The sequence below is a fragment of the Crinia signifera genome, chromosome 2, assembly GCF_055691185.1.
Source record: "Crinia signifera chromosome 2, ASM5569118v1, whole genome shotgun sequence".
In the NCBI taxonomy this organism is placed as follows: domain Eukaryota; kingdom Metazoa; phylum Chordata; class Amphibia; order Anura; family Myobatrachidae; genus Crinia; species Crinia signifera.
In genome coordinates, this window is record NC_139218.1 from 281,170,743 (window position 1) to 281,197,566 (window position 26,824).

The 26,824-nt window shown below is 44.8% G+C and overlaps 1 protein-coding gene across 2 annotated transcripts in view; it reads left to right on the plus strand.

Moving 5' to 3' along the window:
- Window positions 1–4,299: 4,299 nt before the first annotated feature.
- Window positions 4,300–26,824, plus strand: part of PROZ (protein Z, vitamin K dependent plasma glycoprotein) — a 32,304-nt gene continuing 9,779 nt past the window's right edge. Inside the window, exons 1-5 of one of the 2 annotated variants that reach the window (XM_083168709.1) lie at window positions 4,302–4,656; window positions 6,808–6,971; window positions 10,855–10,879; window positions 20,592–20,705; window positions 24,448–24,585. In XM_083168709.1, the coding sequence (XP_083024835.1) occupies window positions 4,587–4,656; window positions 6,808–6,971; window positions 10,855–10,879; window positions 20,592–20,705; window positions 24,448–24,585 (511 nt within the window). In that variant the 5' untranslated portion in view covers window positions 4,302–4,586. Of the gene's footprint in view, window positions 4,657–6,807; window positions 6,972–10,854; window positions 10,880–20,591; window positions 20,706–24,447; window positions 24,586–26,824 lie in introns of both variants that reach the window. The other variant, XM_083168710.1, reaches the window with a different exon arrangement.

Sequence of the window (26,824 nt, forward strand, 5' to 3'; positions counted from 1 at the left end):
GCTGTACCTGGAGAACTAACAAATCACTGTTGACTCCACTTTCAATTAACTCTAAATGGTGACTGATAAATCCATTAGAAAGTATAGCCACGGTAATTCCAGCAGGATGACTCTGGTCATATTGGATTCTACAAACTCATCTCTCCTTCCCCTTCACTGTGTACCTGAGCCGTTATCCAATCATACCTCACGGGCTGGCTCCTGATTGGCTTCCGGCCCGCGAGCTCTGATCGGCTGAAAGCCCAGTGACATAGTGAGCGAGGGGAAGGAGAGACGCGCAATACGCTCCCCTCCCCTGGGAAAGCAGCTGTGCCCACTGCCTGGAGAGGAGGAGGAAGGGAGGTGGCGGCGGCGTTGGGGGGAGCTGCTGGGCGCCCCAACTGTTTAACCCTGTCACATTACTTATATATATATATATATGTATATACACACATACACAACTATCATTGTCTATGTGTCTATAAAACCTAGACTACATAGTCGTTAAGCTGCAGTGGTATGTAGCTGAAATTTATATTGTTGCTATAAATCATCTGAGTCTCTTTGCTAAGTCAATTAACAGCAATGACTGTAGGGTGCCAGCATTGTGATAGTTTCTTCGTAGGCACCAGCATTGCAGATTTTGCTATAACATAGTTCTTGGGGATTAGCACAACTTAACATCCTGATTGCCCATCATGGGAAATTGAATATTGGGCCTAACTACAGACACTGTGAGACATATAACCACTGTATCCACCGGATTTTAAGCCAGATGCACTGCTGGGTGTATGTCTAAGTCGCACTGTGAATACTTCCTGCATCAAAGTCACAGGAATACTTTTTTAAGACATTTTGTAGATTGTGCGTCTTAGCACAGTCTCCAAAATGTCTTGAAAAGTATTGGATGTTCCTGACAGGGAGGTGGCTTTGCAAACACAGGGAGATGGTCAGAGGTGGAACTACCATTGGCGCAGCAGATGCATTGCGCCGAGGAACCCGAGGACTAATGGGCCCACTGCTGCCAAATTCTGCTGTGTATCATATTATTTTTGCACCTGGATAACAAGTTCCACCACTGGAGATGGTCAGGGAGTGACACGTGCAAGTTGCTATAGTGGTAGTCACCCTGGAGGACATACTATCACAGAGAATCTGCACATAGCATGGGACTGTTGCAAGTTTTGATGACTACTGATAATTGCATCTAAAGTGGGCATCCCAGGCCTTGCACACTCAGATGTACGCTTGTACACTATGGGAGGAGCTTGTACTAACATATAGCCTCAGACATGACTATGCAGGGCCGGCGCCACCACTAGGCAAATCTAGGCATTTGCCTAGGGCGCCGGCCACTGGAGGGCGGCATTTTGCCCCCCGTGCCGCCCGGGTACCTGTCCTGCGGCGCTGTGTATTTAAATCTGGCGGCGGAGGCAGCGGGGGTCCCTGCAGTCCATTAGAAATAACGAGCGATATCCGCCGGGCTATGTGGAAGCGCTTCTGTTGTGAAAACACTGGCAGCACGGCGCACGCTGATCTCAGCCAATCAGCGTGCTGCCAGTGTTTTCACAACAGAAGCGCTTCCGCATAGCCCGGCGGATAGCGCTCGTTATTTCTAATGGACTGCAGGGACCCCCCGCTGCCTCCGCCGCCAGATTTAAATACACAGCGCCGCAGGACAGGTACCCCCCTCCCCCGGCACCGGACAGCGCCGCAGGACAGGTACCCCCCTCCCCCGGCACCAGACAGCGCCGCAGGACAGGTACCCCCCCCCTCCCCCGGCACCGGGGCGCCCCCACCCCGACTCGCCTGGGGCGCTCCGGTGCCTTGCACCGGCCCTGTGACTATGGCAAAAGACTCTACAGAGGTGCCCCTTGGCGTGTGATCCAGAGTCTGCCTAAATGTTGGTAAATATGTTTCCCATGGTAGTAAAGCTCAAACATGTTGCAAGTATTTCTTCATAGAGGAAGAGGAACATAAGGTCATGGACGCATTAGCTAATGGGGTAAGGACAGGTACACAGAGCTAGATCACTAGAGCAAACAGTGACACAGAGTCATAGGGACTTTTTAGTCCCATATTCACATAGTGCAGGACATGTAAAGCTTGTTCTATGTATCATGGTAACTTAAAGCTTTTATTTTTGCTTTTGGTAGCAACCAGTCTTTTGTCATTTGTTTGATCTTTCTATGAAATAGAAAAAAAAAGGCCCGGTAGAGAATGATTTCCGGCAGCTCTGATTTTGTGTAATTCCCAACCAAAACAGCTGGGCAGAAATCTCTTCTAGCCACACAAAAAACTCCAGAGGCACTAGCAAACCCCTGTTCGAAGGCTCCGAGATTTGTGGAGCCCTAGGGGAGCTGCCTAGTAAGCCCATGTGTTAAGATGGCCCTGTATTAAGTAACATCACTGTTCAAACATTGTGACAAAACCCTTCTTAAGGCCTCCATGCACTAGTGCAATTTGGCCCTTTTCTACACGATTTCGACACATCGGGCCGATAAATCAGGTGAAAAGTGTGATATGGTATGTCATTTACTTATAATTCCGATGCGTGGTCATATGCACATCGGAACGGATCTAGAGATATTCACTGCTGCATCAAGGATACATTGTATAGTATAATGTGTAGCCTGGCCCAACAAGGTTCCAACTATTTTGGTCAGGCATATAATTACATCTGTGCAAAAATACCCACAAGGCAATGGACCCAACATGCCAACAAGGGACAATCCAAGGTGGCAGTGACTTTGTTATGGAGTGCAGTGTGGTCAGCTGGCTTGATTAGGATTCCCTGATACATCTGCAGACATCAGTGACTAGAAGATCCTATGTATGCCGTGCAGTCACTAATGCGGGAGCGGGGTCTTTCAACATGTCAATTCGCCACTGCAAAATTTCTAGCCACCAGATTATGTCTGGTGGTATAAAGTGGTCTGCACATGCAAGATGGCAATCAGCGTGCCATCGGGCAGGATTCCACCATCGGCAAATATTAAGTAATTGTGGGCCATTATTCAGGATAGATGGTGTACACAATGATTCATAAAACACGTGGCATTCACACCCAATGATGTTGCTACTGTAATCCAATTAAAAGGACCTACATGTTAACAGGTTTCTGTGGGGGGGTTTTGGCACAAGTGCACGCAGTAGAGACACACTGGTTGGGAAAGGTGCACACAGATGGTGGAGTGCAGAAGCTCCCCTACCAAAGTGCACCTCTGCAATCCACCACCAGTGTGCACATGGATGGGAGAGCCAAAGGTGCATATGGGGAAGAGAGGGTAGAGGTGCACAATGGAAAATGAGACTCACATGACAATATGTGACCAGTAGCATAAATGAGGAGGGCCAGAGGCACACTTGAGAAGACAAGTTCACATAGAAAACTTTAGACAAACAAAAATGGAAATACATTCAGACCATATGGAAGGGAGTAAATAGGTCCAGACACAGATTTTCCGTTCCCCAAGCCTAAACCTACCCCTGAACTTTGCCGCTCTGCAGTCTAATCCTCTAAGTCACAGGTTCTCAAACTCGATCCTCAGGACCCCACACAGTGCATGTTTCGCAGGTCCTACAGAATTGTAAGTGAAATAATTAGCTCCACCGGTGGATCTTTTAAAATGTGTCAATGAGTAATGAATGCATCTGTGCACCTGCCGGGTGACCTGGAAAATGTGAACTGTGTGAGGTCCTGAGGATCGAGTTTGAGAATCCCTGCTCTAACTGAATAACACTACCTCCCCGCACCCTAGCCATACCTTTCCTCACCCCTCCTGCCTAACCCTAAGTCCCCAACTAGTGCCTAAACCTAACCCCTCCTTCCTTCACCTGCCCCCAACCTGGCCCGCATATCGACTGATCAGGATGCCAGCTGTCGGCATTCCGGCCTATCCTTTCATAGTACTGGTGTTTTGAAGACAGTTGTGAAGCCGGAATCGGTATACTGAGCACCGGTATCTTGCAATCAGCATCCCATTTAACTGGGCCAGGTAGCCCTCTGAAAGCCTGTGGCCAGACATGTCACCTATGCCTCGAATAAATCTATCGCTGCCCGACTCTGAACAGACTGACTGCAAATCAAAAGTAGTTTACAGCCAGACTCATTGGTGTCCTGGTCAACCTGGGCTTCTAGCAACTGCAGGTCCTTTATTACTGTTCAATCAACTCAGTCTAGATGTTTTGACCTGTATCGGGACATACAATATATAGATATGAGGGTGGAGCTTCAGCTGGATGAAATGAAGTTGGTAGATAATATTTAACCTTTTTAACAGAGTTACAATGTTTGGTCAGGGTTAACATTGCACAACTGTTCATAGTTCCTATCATCAAGTTAAAATGTTGGCCCATTAATTAAAAAGGTAAAAGTTAATCCTAATTCTAAATAGATTTAGCTTGTTTCTGCATAAATTGTATGGGAACACAATTTAACAAAAGTAATTGTGTTGCGTCCATTGCCCAAATCCTTTACATTCAAAATCAGATCTTTTTATGTGGATAAGACCCTGAACTTTGAGCTTTACAAAAAAAAAAGAAAAGAACATTTTATTTACCAGCTCTCAGTACAGCGCTGATTTCCAGTTGAACAAGAAAACACAATGGCAAATCCTATGCAGACAACCAGCATTTTCTTCTTAATATTCCTTGTTCATCACGCAGACCAAACAGGTATGATTTCTTTGTAAGAAAGTTACCTTTATTTTTTTCAACATTTATTTGTAATAATGATTAGAAAAAAACTGAAACAAATGACAAAACTGTAGACAACAAGAAAAAAAATGCATTATTGGTAATTTAATATGTTCAGTATTTAGATTATATATTAAACAAATCATATTTATTGTTCTAAAAATCGTATTTCATTTTATTTTTAAATATTGTAGTTATTTTGCATGGATTACCTTTAAACACATTACCTCTAATAATCACAATATTACTGCATGTGTGATGGTAACTGATTGAAGATAATATTATACTACCACATTTTAGTAGACAGATAAAACATCCTAGTGTAATAGGTTTGCAGGTAGATAATCAAAAAGTTCCTGGTAGCATCAAAGCATTCTCTCAGATGTGGTGTGAAATGATATATACTTGAACTAAATTTAAAAAAATCACTTTGAAAATATTGTTTTGCTCATCGTTATCCATGTAAAGTCCCATACACACGGGGCAATGGGGAGCCGATGCTGAGTGATGTACTTAAGCATGGATCGCTCAGCACACATCGCTATGCACCCGCGATGTACAAGCATTGTGTGCTGAGCGAACCGTGCGGAGCAGCATTTTACCTATGATATTAGGCAAAATGCTGCGATCTTAACAGGATAGACAGTGCAAGCACTGCCTACCCAGCAGGCGATCGCCATCACTACTGTACACATGGAGGGATACTTTCTAAGCAATCTAGTCAGATAGTTTAGGAATTAGCTCCAAATTATTTATTTATTCAAATTTAGTGCATCATACTTTGTTGCGCTTTACAATTGGAAACAACAGTGATAAAAGAAACTAGATAGTAACAGATCAATATAGATTAACAATTACCAAAGCAGTTGACAAATGGGATATGTGACAATATGAACTATTTTACTATTAATTAAGGCCCCCATACACTATGCAACTTCTCCGAGGGGAGAAGTCGCATTCAATTCCCCCGGCAGCTTCTCTGGAGGCACGTATTCGATATGGTACTTGATACCTTTTTTTTTTACATGCGATAAATCGTCCCAGGGAAGCTGCAGGGGAGCAGGATAATTTGAAAAAACCTTCACAAATGAATGGGTGGCTCTCTCAGCCAACCAGCGTCTGCACATTCTTTTGTATTTTTCAAATCTCTTGCCCACCGCTCAGACCTGCAGATAGGTGTGTGCTAGCGGTTCAGTACTGCTGGCACACACCTCTGGACGGAATGAGACACGATACATCGTTGGTCCTAAAAAGCCACTGATCTTATCTTAGTTTCTGCAGGTCCGAACTCCGAATCTGACCCAATGCGCATGGGAACACCCCTCAGATCGGATGTCATACACATGCGATTTAAGCCAATTTCATCCAATTTCTCGTCCCGATCTACAGGAATGGGGCGAAATTGGGCTCAAATCGCATAGCGTAGCTTCCCAATTAATATTAGTCATTGTAAATATATATACAGTATATATAAAAACCTCCAATATATAGAACTGATGCTTCAAAGATTATAAAATATATATATATATATATATACAGTTGCAAGGGCTGCGGCACTCCACGGTCTATCAAAAAAGGCACAGGGACACACATATATTTATATATATATATATATATATATATATATATATATATATATAACATTTCTATAATATATATATATATATATATATTATACTGTATATATATATATATATATATGGTGCGAAGGACGTGGCACTCGCGGCGGCTTGAAAAAACACTCTTGAAGCGATATATATTACCAATCAACCGCTTCAAGAGTCTTTTTTCAAGCCGCCGCGAGTGCCACGTCCTTCGCACCATACATCATCCCCTTTTTTGACAGGGGCACCGGGCGCAGATATATCTGTTATTGGGAGTGCCGGGCCATTGCAGCTTTATATATATATATATATATATATATATATACAAATACAGGGGGCCCAGCACTCACTACAACAAACTAACATTCACCTTAACATTCAAATAATCAATTAAATAAATAATGGTTACCAATAATGACAGTTATATATATGTATGTATATGACCTATTGTTTGTCGGCTATTTTCACAAAACTCATGACAAAAATGTCTAGTGTAGTCCTAGCTTAATGCTATTTTCCTGAACAGTCTTCTTATCTGCTGAAAATGCTAACAAAATAATGCAGAGATCCAGGAGAGCCAACTTCATACACATAGAGGAATTGCGCAAAGGCAATTTAGAAAGAGAATGCTATGAAGAAATATGCACATATGAAGAAGCGAGAGAAACATTTGAAGATGAAGAGAAAACTGTGAGTTAATACAATTCATTTTTTTTTTATTATCCCTTGTTTCATATGTCTTTGTTATTGTAGTGGTAAAGTACATCATTAAACAATAAATAGAAAGAAATAATAACCTCATACTATACAGGATTTGCACTTATTTCTGTTACTAATAAATTGCCTAAGTGGAAAAGAAACTTGTGAGTGCAAGGGACCATATCTGGGGTATATCGTCATTATGGAATTGCAAAGTTTAGACTCTGTATGGAAGTTACTATATTGAAAACATCTCTAGGATTTTTGGAAAGTGGAATACTGTCAGACATATTCTGGTCAGGAACCACGCTTACCATTGCGCTGGGGCGTCCTGTGTTTCCTTCAGCCACGATCCATTCTCTGGTCCCCATTCGGCGTCCCACCCCAATTCCACGCTGGCCCATCACACCTGCGCCCAGCTGACAGGCTCAACAAATTGCACTGCTCGCTGACCTGAACTCTGACCTGTACACCTGATCCCTGGACCAAGGTGTACACAGGTACTTCCTGGTTCTGATTGCTGCTGCGGCTTACAGCCAATCACATCTGAGCAAAGGGGCTCCCAGCATTCCAAATTGCCTTGAACAACTGTTCTGTTCCCTCTGTGCTTATCTCCAGTATCAGAGTTCCTAGGCTTTAGGCTATCCTGTGCTCCAGCGTTATAGCCACCTGTGACCTGCAGTATTGCTGCTTGTTAACCCACCACCTGCCAGTTTGCCTCCTCCTCCCTCTCTGACTCCCAGGCCGTCGACAAGCATCTCTGGCTCCCAGGCAGTCAACATCCCTCTCTGGTTCCCAGGCCATCAACAAGCATCTCCAGTTCCTTGGCCATTGACACCCCTCTCCTGCTCCCAGGCCGTCAACATCCCCCTCTGGCTCCCTGGCCATCAACATCCCTCTCCGGCTCCCTGGCTGATGCCTCCTGTATGTAACCGGCAAATGCACTAGGGGTCCTTTATTGTGCATGAGACGCACTTGCTTGCACCCCCTTTTTGTGCGAGAGACACACGTGCTGCTGAACCACTAACCCCATCTCCCTGAAGTGGACACGGGCAGGGTTGCCGTACCCTGCCCCAACAATTACTGAGATGCAGAAGCATCTGAGACGCTCATGCGTCTAAGGCAGATGGAGCGCCTCTCCGCCGGCATCTGCAAGCGCAGGAGATCTGGCGGTTACCGGCGCTGTGTGAGAGGCGCTCACTATTCTTGCCGGGGACAGAGCTGCAGCTCGTGGGGACAGTACAGTGACTACGCTGCCTGACGCGGACACAACGCTGACTACGCAGGGCTGCCGCGGGGACACTACGCTGTCTACGCTAGGCAGCCATTGGGCTACGCTGACAATGTAGCTTAGCCTACTCTGAAAACTTAGCGTAGCCTGCCGCCGTGAAACTACACAAGTACCGGGATTTGTAATGGAAAAGGCACTATTGTAAACTAGGCATTGTTTGCTGCTTTCTTCTCCATCACCTCATCCCTCCACCCTCTTGGCCTTCAGTTTAATGTAATAATCCATTAATAGACATCTGAATCAAACACTCAAAACAAAATTAAACAAAACTCTGCAAATAAAGGGTGACAATACAGTGTTACCCAGATGGATTAAAATAAATGGATTAAATGGTGAGTACTAAAAATCCTAAAAATTTCATCCATGCTGGTAGACACTGATATGCCCTGAGGACATTCCAAAGCTGCCCCTGAGGTGAGTGTATATTCAGAAAAAGCTGTGAGCATAATGTGAAAAACAAACTGGGTGTACTAGATACAAACATGGAAAAATGAAAAGTTTAGAAAGTATGAACACTGTACAATGTAACAACTTTGGCAACCTGTTCTGCTGTGTACAGTAAGTGCTCATTGATCACGTAGAGTGAACCGCAATAACATCAGCCATTGAAGCCTTATCGAATGCATGTGACAACTAGATGGGAACCTTAAATTATCTGGTCACCAATTGTTGTCCTCTTTTGTGTATCAAAGACATGTATCTGTCTTCTGAAAAGGGGCTGTGCTGACCACATAGATCCATAGAGACTCAGGGGCAGATGTATTAAGCCTGGTGAAGAGATAAACTGGAGATAAAGTGGAAGGAGATAACGCACCAGCCAATCAGATCCCAACTGTCATATTTCAAACACAGCTGATTGGCTGGTGCGTTAACTCTTCCAAGTTATCTCCACTTTATCTCCAATTTATCTCTTCTCCAGGCTTAATACATCTGCCCGAATATCTTTACTGTAGCAATGATCGAATCCCAGAATAGGGAAATATCCAAAGTAACACGGAATATTGAAACAACCTTCACTGAATAAAGACCATGCAGCAGAAAAATATTGTCATCAGAGCAACCAGTGAAGCATGGGATTGGAGAAACCATGATGGGAAATTCTGATCATCAGGAATGCCAGACAATCGCCAGTATTCAATGCCTCAGATTCGCTGTAGGTTACAGCGAATCTGGCATTTATCCGGGCTAAAGGCGAATTTTTCCTCTGAAAAAATGATTCTCCCTATTCAATGGAGACAATTCGCTGCAGGTGAACAGCGAATGTCTGCCAATTCGCCGTGTGCGATTCGCCACAATTCGCCGGTGGTTTTCAATGGGGTGCTTAGTCAAATTGCCGAGAGTGTATTCAATGCTCAAATGGAGAACTGCTTTCTCCAGTGATTTTCGCCATGATTCACTGTTTTGCATTCGTCATCTTTTGAACTGGAATGTGATCTTTTAAAATAAAGGGGTTATTTTTTTAGGGTGTCAAAAAAAATCAGATTTTTTTTCTGTGAAGGGCATGCTATTTTAATTTCTGTGTTTGATGCACATGAATATATATTTCATTTTTTTTTAAACATTCGCCAGCAGGGGGCCGGGAGCTGCTCATTAATATTCATATATTCACTGCGCACTGGTCCCGATCATTTAATATGTAGGATCGGGACCAGTAAGTGCAGCGGCTCCATATCCCAGTCCCCTGCCAGCTCTCGGGGGGCTCTCCCTGTGTCCCTGCCAGCCCTCCTTCACTCCCACAGTGTCCGTAGCAGGCAGGGAGGCTTCGATCTCCCTGCCTGCCGCTGTCCCCTGGCTCCCTGCGGCACTCGCCGGGGGGGGGGGGGGGGTTAAAATTCACGCCAGGGGCAGTGAGCCCCTGTGGCGTTGCATAGGGGGTGAGGGAGGGCTGGCAGCAAATGCCCCAGCCCTCCGGAACTGGCGATTGTGCAGCAAATCCAAAACAGAATTCGCTGCACAGGACGAATTAAGTAATTGAATATCTGCCAATGAAAGTGAAAGAAGGAGGGCCAATGTGTGTCCAATAAAAGAAGAAATGTGAACTAGTTTGTTTCACACCACCAATATTAGTTTCACACAGATATTTACAAAATCCGTTCATACTATGTTTTTTTTTCTTTCATGGGATTAGGTCTGCTAAGCTCATTGGCTCAAATAAATAGACCTCGGCCAGGCATATAACTAATCGGCACCTGGGGAATGAGTCCTGATGAGTAATAATCATGGTTATTACAGTGCATGTACTGGTCAGATAGGGAAGACCTTGATGTGGTTGGTCATCTATGCAATAGTTCGGAACTAACATTGACTGCATTTAAGTAAAATGCAATTTGTATTGTAATTGGTGAGTGCTAAGCATGTATGAAATTTTCATCAAAATAGTGTGGTGGCCACATATGTTGGATTGTCATGGATTAAAGCCTGTTGTGTACGTGTGTGTAATATGTATCTTATATATAATTAATATGTATCTTACCTAAGGCAGGATTTAATGTAAAGTATTATTGACTACTTGTGTCTTATTCTACACAGTTCATATATAAACCGAGATAAAATATATGACCAAATATAACTTTATTTTTCCAGGGTCAGTTTTGGAGCACATATTATGGTAAGCCTTTCTGGATAAATTTGTTGTGCACAAATTGCATTAATTTGATTTGAGTAGAGGTGTATGACATGCACATGCAGAATACCCATCACTAGTGTAACCTCCCATTCCTAATGTTTCATGTACACCCACATACACAACACTACACAGTTACATATTGCACAAACCAATGTAAAACTCACTGGGAAGAAATGTGGTAAAACCCAGTTTTCAGAGTTTATACCGCATTTCCGAAATGTACTAAACCCCAACTGCCAGGACTCCGATGTGGAGGGTAACACCAGCAGAAGCCTATGGACTTCTTTCCTCAGCACTGTGTGAGGGATCCGACACTATCCCTGCCAGCATGCCCCGCGGCCACCAGTGTCACCCTGTACATGTGTAGTGACTCCCAAGTCACAGATCCGAAAGCCCAGATTCCGGAGCGCATCGCAAAGGGAAGCTCTTATCAAGAGAGGAACTAATCGCATATGTTAGTACATGTGTAATTAGTATGGGTGGTGGGATATACCACAAAGGGTTGGTATATCCAGCCCTTTTTATTTTTGCATCACTGAACACAATAATTATTCTTTTAAATTAAAGGTAAAAACAGGGCTTTTAGGAATCACCATATAAAAGAGCCATGTTGGGATGATAACAGATTACAGAAAAAAGGAATCAACCAGACAATTGTATAGCACATATACAGATCTGGAATAAGATCAGTGGCGTAACTACCGTAAGGCAGCCCCAGCTGCCGCTTGGGGGAGCAAGCGGCAGCGGGGTCTGTGTGGGCGCCAGCACCCGCTCGACGCACTGCCATGCTGCTGCTGCCCACTGGCTGAGCATTGGAGGCGAGTTAGCCGCATTGCTGGTACGGCCATGGCATAGATGACAAATCCCCCCCACTGATTCAATTGACTGTACACAGAGCCAGCTATTGGCTACTGTGTACAGGATGGGCGGGGGATGGACGTGCTAGGGTGGCCTGGGATGCATCGGAGCCAAGGGAAACAGCAGAGGGGAAACACGCTGGAGAGGAGCCCGGGGGGAAGGGGGCACCACAAACTTTTTGGCTGGGGGGAGCAAAATTTATAGCTACGCCACTGACTAAGGGGGTTATGCTGGTTGGTTTCCAAAATAACATTCCTTCTTTAATGGACAACACCATGTACACTGCAGGTGAGGCAGATGTGCAGAGTGGGTGAGTTATTTTGTTTCTGTGCAGAGTAAATACTGGCTGCTTTATTATTACACTACAATATAGATTTCAGTTTGAACACACCCCACCCAAATGTAACTCTCTCTGTACAGGTTACCTGCCTCACCTGCATTGAAGAAGAAGAATATTGTATTTGTCATTAAAAATACAGCAATGCATTGTCAACAAAAAAACATACAAGCACTTGCACATTAATAAGACAAAATTTTCCCATTTCGGTGTTGGTCATTCAGCATACGAACAGCATGTTTAGCATGCGCTTAGTACGTGCACGGACACTTCTGAACCATTTTTTCAACGGCAATATGTCAAAAACTGCATAGTTTGGATGACTTGGATCTACTAAAATACAGTCTCATATGTACAAGAACTCGGAGCTCCTGCCTGTGCACGCGCCACCATCTTGCCCAGTGCACACAGTGTTGTCCATTAAAGAAGGAATTTGCTTTTGAAAACCAACCAGAAGAACCCCTAAGTATGCTTATTCAACTGCCAATAGCAACTAAGCCAAATCAGAATTCTTATTATTATTATTATTATTATAGGGAAATCGTTTTGTTTAACCCCTTCCCGACAATTGACGTACATTTACGTCATGGTCGGGAAGTACTTCCCGACACATGGCGTAAATGTACGTCATGGCTTGTAACTGTCACCGCGTCTATAGACGCGGTGACAGTTTCAACATGTCTGCTGTCCCTGACAGCAGACATGTCCGTGCATGCCCAGGGGGGGCTGCGATGCCGCCCCCCCGTCGGCGATCGCTGTGATTGGCTGTTCAGTGTGAACAGCCATTCACAGCGTTTTCCTGTGTCACCGGCGAATAACGTTCGCCGGTGACACGGGATCGGAGGTGATTGGTGCTGTAAAGTACAGCACCAATCACCGCGGGGTGTAAGGGTGACACTGGTGTCACCCCACCTCACCCCGCCCGCCCCCAAAGGCCGTGATTGGTTCGTCGGGCCGACGGACCAATCACAGCCAAGGAGGGGGATTTAAACTAATGGTGACTGCACTGCAGACGCCATTCCGGTCTGGAATTGCGTGCAGTGCGGTCACCGTGCCTAGCTGCCGCAGTATACTGACCTGAACCTTGCCAAATACTTACCTGATCCTTGCAAATACCTTGCCTGATCACTGCTTCATCACTTGCAGTGCGCTGGATGCTTCCTGGATCCTGCTTGTAGTGGATGCTGGATCCTGTTACTTGTGACGTCCTGTGAACTTGTGCTGCTGCAGTGTAATAGCGTTAGATAGAGAGAGATAGAGAGATAAAGATAGAGAGAGATAGTGTCAGAGAGTGCTATATTTTGTGCTGCTGCAGTGTGATATAGTTATAGAGAGAGAGATAGAGAGAGATATAGAGAGAGAGATAGAGAGAGATAGAGAGGCCTAGTGACAGAGAGTGCTATATTTTGTGCTGCTGCAGTGTGATAGTTATAGATAGAGAGATAGAGAGAGATAGAGAGAGAGAGATAGAGATAGTGACAGATTGTGCTATATATTTTTTATATAACTGACTGCTGCCCCCCCTTTTGTGCTGATCAGTATAAATTAACTGATCAGCAACTTTTTGGGGGTGCAGGTTTTTTTTTATATATATATATATACCTGTCACTGCTGCTGCTGCAGTGTCATAGAGTGATAGATAGTGAGAGATAGAGAGATAGAGAGAGATAGTGACAGAGAGTGATAGAGAGTGCTAAATTTTGTGTCTGCTGCCCCCGCCTTTTGTGCTGATCACTATATCTGAGGTGATCAGCAACTTTTTGGGGGTGCAGAGGTTTTTTTTTTTTATATATACCTGTCAGTTGCTGCCAGTTGCACTGTCAGTTGCACCAAAGGTTGTGCACCTGCTGCCCCTCACTGGTAATCAGTGTCGCATCACTGATCACCTTTTTTTTTTTTGTGGGTGCTGTGGGGTCTTTTTTTAATTTTTTTTTTACACACACTGTGATTTTGTGGGTGTCCTGTGGCCACTGTGCGCTGATCAGTGACGTACATCACTGATCAGCTTTTTCGGCACAGGGTTGATCTATTTTTTTTTGATCAAATTCCTGTTGCCTTTGAGCGCTGTTCAGTGACGGACGTTACTGACCAACATCTGTGCTCAATTTTTGGCGCAGGACCTTTTTTTTTTTTTTTTTTAACCCCTTCAATTTTTTTATTTTTTTTAACCCCTTCAATTTTTTTTTTTAACCCCCTTTTTTTTAACCCCCCCTACACTATACCCGTGTTGAAACATTTCACTACCAGTAACACAAAAATAAAAATGGCATCCCAAATGTCATCCCAAATGTCATCCCAGTCATCCAGAAGAATGTATTCAGTGGAGGAGGCATATGCCATGCTTGCCTCTGACTCTGACACAGCCAGTGAGGCAAGCGGGGAATTTGAAGGATTCGTCTTAAGCACCTCTTCCTCCTCTGGTGATGAGGGACCCCCTCAAAGACGCCCCCGTAGAGCAGCTGAGACCCCCCCCCAATAATTGATCTCGTATGGACCCCACCACCAGACAATTTTGAGCCCCAGGTTCCTGAGTTTTTGGCCATGCCAGGAATCCAATTTGATTCTACAGGTCTCAGAGAAATTGACTTTTTCAAATTATTTTTCTCTGATGATTTTATAAATTTAATGGTGGACCAAACTAATTTATATGCCCAGCAGTTTATTGCTCAAAACCCCACATCATCATTTGCTAGGTGGACCCCTGTAGATGCAGTAGAGATGATGACGTTTTGGGGTCTGGTGTTTCATATGGGCATAGTAAAAAAGCCAGAAATTAGGCAATATTGGAGTACAGATGTTCTGTACAGCACCCCATTTTACCGTATGGCCATGCCCCGGGCTCGATTTGAGACGATCCTTAAATTTTTGCATTACAACGATAATGCACAGTGCCCACCCAGAGATGATCCCACCTTTGACCGGCTATTCAAAGTCAGGCCGTTGATCATTGATCATTTCAGTGCCAAATTTGAAGACATGTACATCCCAGACATGTACACCCCTCCACCCCCCCTTCCTGACTGACTCTCCCCCGGCCTCACTGACTCTTTCTGCCCCCTCCCCCCGCCACCATCACCACCACCACCACCCCAGGAAGATACAAGTTGGCGCCGCAAATGGCTGCCTAGGATCTGTGCACTCAGCCATATGTAACCCTGTGTCCCCTATGTGATAACTGTACTGTCTCTGCTTAAATTGCAATGTTTGTGCTCATACTGTTACTGCTACCTTCCACAGCTACTTCAGCGACCAGTGGCGCCGCTGATGGCTGCCTAGGTGCTGTGCTGATCGGCGGGCTGCGTTCCCCACATGTAATGTCTCAATGTAATGTATGTAATGCCCCCACCCCCCCTTTTTCATCCCTGCTGATGCTGCACTGTATATCCACAAAAAATTCCTAGTGTGCGCAAGCACACATGGCCAATAAAGTTGATTCTGATTCTGATAAATTCATTTGCATAGACGAGTCCCTTATACATTTTAAAGGAAGGGTTAAATTCCGCCAGTACCTTCCCAGTAAGAGGGCAAGGTATGGCATAAAAATGTATAAGCTGTGTGAAAGCACCTCAGGGTACACTCACAGGTTTAGGGTATATGAAGGGAAGGATTCAAGAATTGAACCGCCAGAATGCCCCCCCTCCCTCGTAGGTGTTAGTGGAAAAATTGTCTGGGATTTAGTGCACCCCTTCCTGGATAAAGGTTATCACCTCTATGTGGATAACTTTTACACTAGCATCCCCCTGTTTAAGGCCCTTGGTTCAAGAGGTACAGCAGCTTGCGGTACTGTGCGCAAGAACCAAAGAGGCCTCCCAAAAACGCACATTGCCCAAGTAATGAGAAGGGGTGAAAGCAGGGGAATATGCACCGAAAATATGTTGTTGGTCAAATATAAGGACAAGAGGGATGTCCTTATACTGACAACAATTCACGGAGACAGTACCACCTCCGTCCCTGTACGAGGTACCAGTACCCACACCTCAAAACCTAATTGTATCCTGGATTACAATAGGTACATGGGCGGAGTGGATCTTTCAGATCAGGTACTGAAGCCGTACAGTGCCCTGCGGAAAACAAAAATCTGGTACAAGAAGCTGGCCGTGTATATCATCCAGATGGCACTGTATAACGCTTACGTGCTATTCCGTTCTACCGGCCAGAGGGGGACATTTATGCACTTTCAAGAGGAAGTCATAAAGGGCCTAATATTTGGGAACCAGCAGGCAGAGGGCCCCAGTACTTCTAGTACTGGCCCCCGTATTGTACCAGGGCAGCATTTTCCTGATGAAATCCCCTCCACTGGAAAAAAGGTCAGGACACAAAAAAGGTGCAAAGTTTGCTATAAAAAGGGAATAAGAAAGCAAACTATTTTCCAGTGTGACACTTGCCCTGACAAACCCGGCCTATGTATAAAGGAGTGTTTTAAAATATACCACACATCTATGGATTATTAGGTTCATCATTTCACCGTGCTTCGGGGGTCTTGCTAATGCCACATAGCACCCACCATTCATTCCACCAGAATCTGAGCCGCAAAATCAAAAAATCACTCCTTCCCTTCTGAGTCCTGCCATGCACCCAACTGGTATTTTTTGGTCACATGTGAGGCATTGCCGTACTCGGGAGAAATTGGGGCACAGATTTTGGGGTGCTTTTTCTCCTTCATACCTTCTGAAAATGAAAAATTTTGAGCCAGAACTGCATTTTTGTGTAAAAAAATGTAATTTTTCATTTTCACTGCCCACTTGTATCAAAATTGGTGAAACCCCTGGGGGTTTGAAATGTACACTATACCCCTAGATGAATTCCCTGAGGGGTGTAGTTTGCAAAATGGGGTCACTTGTGGGGGGGTTCCACTGTATTGGTGCTTTGGGGGTCTTGCTAATGCGACATAGCACCCACCATCATTCCACCAGAATTTGTGCTGCAAAATCCAAATATCACTCCTTCCCTTCTGAGTCCTGCCACTTTTTGGTCACACATGAGGCATTGCCGTACTCGGGAGAAATTGGGGCACAGATTTTGGGGTGCTTTGTCTCCTTCATACCTTCTGAAAATGAAAAATTTTGAGCCAGAACTGCATTTTTGTGTAAAAAAATGTAATTTTTCATTTTCACTGCCCACTTGTATCAAAATTGGTGAAACCCCTGGGGGTTTGAAATGTACACTATACCCCTAGATGAATTCCCTGAGGGGTGTAGTTTGCAAAATGGGGTCACTTGTGGGGGGGTTCCACTGTATTGGTGCTTTGGGGGTCTTGCTAATGCGACATAGCACCCACCAACATTCCACCACCAAAAATCACTCCTTCCCTTCTGAGTCCTGCCATGCACCCAACTGGTATTTTTTGGTCACACATGAGGCATTGCCGTACTCAGGAGAAATTGGGGCACAGATTTTGGGGTGCTTTGTCTCCTTCATACCTTCTGAAAATGAAAAATTTTGAGCCAGAACTGCATTTTTGTGTAAAAAAATGTAATTTTTCATTTTCACTGCCCACTTGTATCAAAATTGGTGAAACCCCTGGGGGTTTGAAATGTACACTATACCCCTAGATGAATTCCCTGAGGGGTGTAGTTTGCAAAATGGGGTCACTTGTGGGGGGGTTCCACTGTATTGGTGCTTGGGGGGTCTTGCTAATGCGACATAGCACCCACCAAAATTCCACCAGAATCTGAGCTGCAAAATCCAAAAATCACTCCTTCCCTTCTGAGTCCTGCCATGCACCCAAATGGTATTTTTTGGTCACATGTGAGGCATTGCCGTACTCGGGAGAAATTGGGGCACAGATTTTGGGGTGCTTTGTCTCCTTCATTCCTTGTGAAAATGAAAAATTTTGAGCCAGAACTGCATTTTTGTGTAAAAAATGTAATTTTTCATTTGCACAGCCCAGTTGTATCAAAATTGGTGAAACCCCTGGGGGTTTGAAATGTACACTATACCCCTAGATGAATTCCCTGAGGGGTGTAGTTTGCAAAATGGGGTCACTTGTGGGGGGGTTCCACTGTATTGGTGCTTGGGGGGTCTTGCTAATGCGACATAGCACCCACCAAAATTCCACCAGAATCTGAGCTGCAAAATCCAAAAATCACTCCTTCCCTTCTGAGTCCTGCCATGCACCCAAATGGTATTTTTTGGTCACACGTGAGGCATTGCCGTACTCGGGAGAAATTGGGGCACAGATTTTGGGGTGCTTTTTCTCCTTCATACCTTCTGAAAATGAAAAGTTTTGAGCCAGAACTGCATTTTTGTGTAAAAAAATGTAATTTTTCATTTTCACTGCCCAGTTGTATCAAAATTGGTGAAACCCCTGGGGGTTTGAAATGTACACTATACCCCTAGATGAATTCCCTGAGGGGTGTAGTTTGCAAAATGGGGTCACTTGTGGGGGGGTTCCACTGTATTGGTGCTTTGGGGGTCTTGCTAATGCGACATAGCACCCACCAACATTCCACCACCAAAAATCACTCCTTCCCTTCTGAGTCCTGCCATGCACCCAACTGGTATTTTTTGGTCACATATGAGGCATTGCCATACTCGGGAGAAATTGGGGCACAGATTTTGGGGTGCTTTTTCTCCTTCATACCTTCTGAAAATGAAAAATTTTGAGCCAGAACTGCATTTTTGTGTAAAAAAATGTAATTTTTCATTTCACTGCCCACTTGTATCAAAATTGGTGAAACCCCTGGGGGTTTTAAATGTACACTATACCCCTAGATGAATTCCCTGAGGGGTGTAGTTTGCAAAATGGGGTCACTTGTGGGGGGGTTCCACTGTATTGGTGCTTGGGGGGTCTTGCTAATGCGACATAGCACCCACCAAAATTTCACCAGAATCTGAGCTGCAAAATCCAAAAATCACTCCTTCCCTTCTGAGTCCTGCCATGCACCCAAATGGTATTTTTTGGTCACATGTGAGGCATTGCCGTACTCGGGAGAAATTGGGGCACAGATTTTGGGGTGCTTTTTCTCCTTCATTCCTTGTGAAAATGAAAAATTTGGAGCCAGACCTGCATTTTTGTGTAAAAAAATGAATTTTTCATTTTCACTGCCCAGTTGTACCTGTGGGGGGGTTCCTAAATTTTAGCATTTTATGGTGCCTAGAAACCTACATGGTGCCTAAAAAATAATCTCATAAAAAGGAGGCTCCAAAATCAAGTAGGTGCTCCTTCTATTATGAAGCCTGTGGTTTGGTCAACGTGCACACTAGGGCCACATATAGGATATTTATGAAAACAAAAGAATTGGGGGAATCAATTTTTAGTCACATTTCTCTAGTAAAATGTACTGTGTTCCTTAGAAAAATGTATTAAAATTGCAAATCTGCAAAAAAAATGAAATTTAGAAATTTCACCTACACTTTGTTTTAATTCCTGTGAAACACCTAAAGGGTTAACAAACTTCCAAAATGCTGTTTTGAATACTGTGAGGGGTGCAGTTTTTGAAATAGTATCATTTATGGGGGTGTCTCACATACAAGTCCCTCAAAGTCACATCAGAACTGAACTGGTCCCTAAAAAAATCAGTGTTTGAAATTTTCTTGAAAAATTGAGAATTTGCTATTCATATTGTAAGCCTCCTAGTGTCCAAAAAAATTAAAAGGAAGTTGAAATAATGATGGAAACATAAAGTAGACATATGGTCTATGTTAGTTATTAACTATTTTGAGTGGTATGATTATTTGTCTCACAAGCAGAAAATTTAACATTTTGCAAATTGCTAAATTTTCCATTTTTTTACGACATTTTGGTATTTTTCACAAAAAAACACAGACTGTATCGACCCAAATTTACCACTAATTTGAAGTACAATGTGTCACGAAAAAACAATCTCAAAATCACTGGGATAAGTAAAAGCAAAAAAAAGTTATCCCCACTTAAGTGATACATGTCAGATTTGAAAAAAAGGGCTCTGTCAGGAACGCAAAAACTGGCTCTGTCAGGAAGGGGTTAAAAAATATTTTTGTTTAAGGTATTTTTATCTATGTTCTGATCACCCTATCGTACAGAGCAGATTCTAGCCAATATGGCTCCCAGTGTCATCAAAGTGTATCATGCATAACACCTTTTATATAAAGCTGAGGGTGGAAACTTTGCAACAAAGGCACAAAAAAAGGCATGGTCTTATGGGGTGTGGCCTCACAGGAAAGACTACCCTACACCATAATTTTGCATCCTTCAGAGAGAAAATGCTCTGTTCCTGGACTTCCCTGGTAATGTATGATTACCACCACCTGTGGAGAGCTAGTTAATTTATATGAAAGGTGTTTCACCACAGGTGATGGCAATTAGGGCCGCCAATAGGGAGGTGCTGTGGGTACAGCTGTCCCCGGCCCCGGCCTCTGGAAGGGCCCGGGCAGCTAATTTTGCCCACTGCAAACGGTGATGATGTCAGGATGGAATGAATGAAGCAAGAATCTACAAACTTATGTGGAAACATTACAGTGTTAAACCCAGTTCTACACAAAACAATGTTCATACATTAGGATTTTCTCCATGTGCAGGTGGAAGACAGTGTATGTCCAACCCATGTACGAACACTGCTGTGTGCACAGACACTATTCGCAGTTACACCTGCAGTTGTCCTAAAGGATACAAAGGGAACAAATGTCAATTTGGTAAGAAAAACATTTTTCCTTTGACATTGTAATCAATTAGATCAATGGATTTACCTATACATAAAAAATCTAGGTACTCTTTACCTAGAACGGCGCCCGCGATTAGAATCGCGGGCGTCGGGGGTAAAAAATCGCGGTCATCGCGGGTAAATCGCGGGTACATCAAAATCGTGTACCCGCGATGACCGCGATTTTCCCATAGGGAACAATGTTAAAAAGCCTGATTGACCGCGATTTTACTTTAAAATGCCTCAATGCCCGCGATTTTCACATAGGAATCAATGTTAAATGGGCTACAGAGCCCAAATAGGCAGAATTAACCCTTAAATATCACCCCAATTTTTGTACGCCACCCCACGATCCACGCCAACCCGAAGCGTGGCGAGCGCAGCGGTACGCGTCCTCCGACCTTTTCATGCCCTACTATCCACGTCGGCGTGGAGTTGAGAATAGAATAGTGTGGCGAGCCACCGAGCCCGAAGCGTGGCGAGCGCAGCGAGCCCCGCGAGGGGACGCGGATACCTTCACAGTTATACGCGTCCCCTCGCGGGCTTCACAGGTATCCGTGGCGAAAAGCGGACACCTGTGAAGCCCGCGAGGGGACGCGTTTACCTGTGAAGGTATCCGCGTCCGCTCGCCACGCTTCGGGCTCGGTGGCTCGCTACGCTCGCCACACTATTCTATTCTCAACTCCACGCCGACGTGGATAGTAGGGCATGAAAAGGTCGGAGGACGCGTACCGCCGCCCCTCGCGGGCTCGCAGCGCTCGCCACGCTTCGGGTTGGCGTGGATCGTGGGGTGGCGTACAAAAATTGGGGGGACATTTAAGGGTTAATTGTGCCTATTTGGGCTCTGTAGCCCATTTAACATTGATTCCTATGGGAAAATCGCGGGCATTGAGGCATTGAATGCAAAATCGCGGTCAATCAGGCTTTTTAACATTGTTCCCTATGGGAAAATCGCGGTGATCGCGGGCATCGCGTCGCGCCCGTTTATGTACTGCCCGCGATGCCGCGATCACCGCGATGGGCGCCGTTCTAGGTAAAGAGTACCAAAATCTACTTTGTGAAAATGTAAAAAAAATTGGTACTCTTTACCTAGAACGGCGCCCATCGCGGTGATCGCGACATCGCGGGCAGCACATAAACGGCCGCGACGCGATGCCCGCGATCACCGCGATTTTCCCATAGGGAACAATGTTAAAAAGTCAGATTGATCGCGATTTTGCATTCAGTGCCTCAATGCCCGCGATTTTACCATAGGAATCAATGTTAAATGGGCTACAGAGCCCAAATAGGCTCAATTAACCCTTAAATGTCACCCCAATTTTTTTACGCCACCCCACGATCCACGCCAACCCGAAGCGTGGCGAGCGCAGCGAGCCCGCGAGGGGCGGCGGTACGCGTCCTCCGACCTTTTCATGCCCTACTATCCACGTCGGCGTGGAGTTGAGAATAGAATAGTGTGGCGAGCGCAGCGAGCCACCGAGCCCGAAGCGTGGCGAGCGAAGCGTGGCGAGCGAAGCGTGGCGAGCGCAGCGAGCCCCGCGAGGGGACGCGGATACCTTCACAGTTATACGCGTCCCCTCGCGGACTTCACAGGTGTCCGTGGCGACGCGGACACCTGTGAAGCCCGCGAAGGGACGCGTTTACCTGTGAAGGTATCCGCGTCCCCTCGCGGGGCTCGCTGCGCTCGCCACGCTTCGGGCTCGGTGGCTCGCTGCGCTCGCCACACTATTCTATTCTCAACTCCACGCCGACGTGGATAGTAGGGCATGAAAAGGTCGGAGGACGCGTACCGCCGCCCCTCGCGGGCTCGCTGCGCTCGCCACGCTTCGGGTTGCCGTGGATCGTGGGGTGGCGTACAAAAATTGGGGGGACATTTAAGGGTTAATTGGGGCTATTTGGGCTCTGTAGCCCATTTAACATTGATTCCTATGGGAAAATCGCGGGCATTGAGGCATTTTACAGTAAAATCGCGGTCAATCAGGCTTTTTAACATTGTTCCCTATGGGAAAATCGCGGTAATCGCGGGTACCCGATTTTGATGTACCCGCGATTTACCCGCGATGCCCGCGATTTTTTACCCCCGACGCCCGCGATTCTGATCGCGGGCGCCGTTCTAGGTAAAGAGTACCAAAAAATTAAAATAAAAATAAAATATATATATATATATATATATATATATAACGAAGTTTGTGGGGGGTCCGGCACTCCTCCTTACAGTCCACTGGCCTCGGTGCCTTCCATACAACAATACAGTAGACAGTGTACCAAGGTACTCAGGCGGCACTCACAGGACTTGCAAACGGTCACAAAAAACTGCAGACTACACCGGCAGTTGCCGGTGTAGTCTGCAGTTTTTTGTGACCGTTTGCAAGTCCTGTGAGTGCCGCCTGAGTACCTTGGTACACTGTCTACTATATATATATATATATATATATATATATATATATACACACACAATATTATTCATGAGCAAGACCATGTGTAGATTATATAGCGGTAATGACATAGATGAGGTAAGTGAGCATATACTGTATGTGTAAAACAGGGATAGCCAACTCCAGGCCTCGAGAGCTACCAACAGGTTATGTTATCCAGACCATCTAGTAGGTGCACAGGTGAATTCATTAGTCAGTGACACATTTTAAACAATCCAGAGGTGGAGCTGATTATGTGCCATTCTGTGAGGAGACCTGAAAAACATTACCTGTTGGTAGCTCTCGAGGACGTGGGTTGGCTACCTCTGGTGTAAAAAATGGGATGTTTACATTTGCAATGTCAACACTGAATGTCTGCATTTGCAGAATGTCAACACAATGGTGTTATGTGAAATGTCCACATTCTGCATGGACTGGCAGCAAAAGTTTATACACTAGGTCAGTGGTTCCCAACTCTGGTCCTCAAGTACCCCCAACAGTGCATGTTTTGCAGGTTTCCACACAGAATCACAGGTGAGATAATTAGCTCCACCTGTGATCTTTTAAAATGTGCCTGAATAATGAGTGCATCTGCCGGGTGACCTGGAAAACATGCACTGTTGGGGGTACTTGAGGACCAGGGTTGGGAACCACTGCACTAGGTCATCCCCTGACCGCTAGACTAAAGCAGATGTCGCTGTAGTTACTGGACACAACATACCAAAAACATGCCAACTCATGATATCAGGCTCCTGAATCTGTAAAGGCCCCATAAACTATGCGATTTGGGCACGATTTCAGCCAATTTGAATGAATCGGGCTGTGAAATCGGCCCAAATCACACATGTAGACAACCCGTCCGACCCGATGTGCAACGGATCTTATGTGCAGCCCGGAGCCGGGCGGAGGGAGCAGGGGAGGGGCGGGACAGAGAACCAGGCAGGAGAAGATGCTGTGTCCCCCCTCCCTGGTCCCCTCGTCAGCATTTGCCACCTGCAGCTCCCCGGGAGTTGCATGCGATTTATCACATGCAAAACTCGACCTAGTCGCATGTTAGGACAAGTCGGACTAATGTATGGGGGCCTTTAGGATCCTGAATCTTTCGAACAGTTGTTGATGCTAAAAGAAAATATAATTTTGTTTGCATAATGCTTTTTTTGTTGCCTTATTAAATAAACCTATGCAGAAATCAAGGGAACAAGCACAATTTGTTTTACGAATTAACAATTTTAATCTGGAAAAATGTTGCACCTGTTAGACTTGTGCCTTTTTCAAAACACTCACCTCCACTTTTATTTGTTTTATTATTTATTTTCCTAGCAATGGAGGAATGCCACCTTGATGCAGATGATGGATGCCAGCATTTCTGTGAGCCTAGATATGGGCTAAACTTTTACACTTGCTCTTGTGCTACTGGCTACAAGCTTGGTGAAGATGAAAAGTCATGTCACCCAACGGGCAAGTTAAAACCAGTGACTCTTTTAAAACTTGAAGTTAAATGCCTTAGTTTGTGGGACAGTTATTTGTATAGATCAGGGGTAGACAACTCCAGTCCTCGAGAGCTACCAACAGTTAACATTTTCCAGGTCTCCTCACAGAACCACAAGTTAAGTTATTATCTCTACCTGTGGATCTTTTGTAATTTGGCAGTGAGTAAAGAGCGCACCTGCTAGGTGATCTGGAAAACATGAACTGTTGGTAGCTCTAGAGGACTGGAATTGGCACCCCTGGTATAGATTATGTGAGATGCAGTATGGATGGTGTAATGCAGGCATTCCCAACCACGGTCCTCAAGGCACACCAACAGTGCAGGTTTTAGTGATATCCAGTCTTGAGCACAGGTGACTTAATTAGTACCTGAGTGATTCTGATTAAACCATCTGTGCTGAAGCCTGGATATCACTAAAACCTGCACTGTTGGTGTGCCTTGAGGACCGTGGTTGGGAAAGCCTGGTGTAATGCATACTTGCCTACCTGACCCTCTCCATGAGGGAGAAAATGCTCTGTTCCTGGACTTCCCTGGTAATGTATGATTGCCATCATCTGTGGTGAAACGCCTTTCTTATCAACTATCTAGCTCATTACAGGTGATGGCAATCATACATTACCAAGGAAGTTCAGGAACAGAGCATTCCTACCTATCTGTGTGGAGTGTTTATATTCCCTCCATGCTTGCTTTAGTCTTTTTGTTTTAACGTTGTCTTCAGCAAGTGAAATGCATGTTTGTTATGGTTAATATCAGGTGACTGACTCAGCCAATGCAAAATATACTACTTCATTGTCTTATAGCAATCCTGGGTTCCTTTCTCTGTACTTTTTTTTGGTCATTGTCCATCTGTATTACCAAGTGCCATCCAAGGAAGCAGCAGTGATAGCAACTCCAACCACATCTGAATTAGCCCTGTAAAGCGTAACTCCTGTGGAGCGTTCTCCACTTGCTTGGGTGTATTCAAGGAGGGGGCCCCACACTCTCGCCACTTGGAATTCTGTGACATCCAGGAGCTGAGAGTGAGGTGGCCCAATTTCCCTTAAGGCCCATACACACTAGAACAGGGGTTCCCAATCTTTTTTTAATCAAGGCACCCCTAGAGTATCAGAATTTGTTCACGGCACCCCTAGGCCAATTTTTTTTTAAATTAAATTGTGTTTATATGCGATTCTTCGTGTCAGTTATGTGGTAAATGGCAGGGTTTGCTTCTGTTTGTACACATGTTATGACTGGCAGCCACCAGCACTGTTTTTTCTCATAAATAATTAACAATTAATAGTTTTAGTTGGTCCTGGACCACCAACCCAGGGCACCCCTGCAAGTGTCCTGAGGCACCCCAGGGAGCCACGGCACACAGTTTGGGAACCACTGCACTAGAAGATTATCTTTCCAATGTGGCTGGTTGGATTGAAAATCTGGACATTTTCTGGGAGCAAATGACAACTGACCATTTGCTCCTAAACATGGAAAATAGATGAAAATGGTAATTCAGGCAAATTGGTTGAATCTATTTATGCAGATGACTGCTTTTGTCCATTTTTCAACTTTTGGGAGCAAATGGTTGATTGTACTTTGTTCAAAATATTTCCAGATCTCATTCCAACCAACCAGATTGGAAATAATCTTCTAGTGTGTATGGGCCTTTAGGCTGCAGGAGTAGGAGAGGTTAGGGTTAGACCGCAAGAGGGGTAAGGTAAAATACCATGATGAGTCGGGATTCCTCTGTCTGTATTCTAACTGTTGGTATTTTTTGCCCAACCCCAATCATTTGCTCCCAAAAGTTGGAAAATGGACAAAAGTAGTGATCTGCATAAATGTATTTAACCATTTTGGCTGAATGACCATTTTTGTCTGTTTTCAATGTTTAGGAGCAAATAGTCAACTGATTTTTATTCCAACCAGCTAGATTGGAAAGATAATATTTTATTGTATATGGGCCTTAACCCCAACCCCGAGGCCAAGTACTTACCTTTGGGATCTGTCAAGAGTCTGACCACGGGGTTAATCTGGTTCAATCTCAAAGGCAAATTCCTTTTCAAATTGACAAAACCATGTGCACTGCAGGTGGGGCAGATATAACTTGTGCAGAGAAAATTCGATTTGGGTGAGTTATTTTGTTTGTGCAGAGAAAATATTGGCTGCTTTATTTTATCACTGTAATATAGATCTCACTTGGAAGTAAAACCCCACCCAAATCTAATTCTCTCT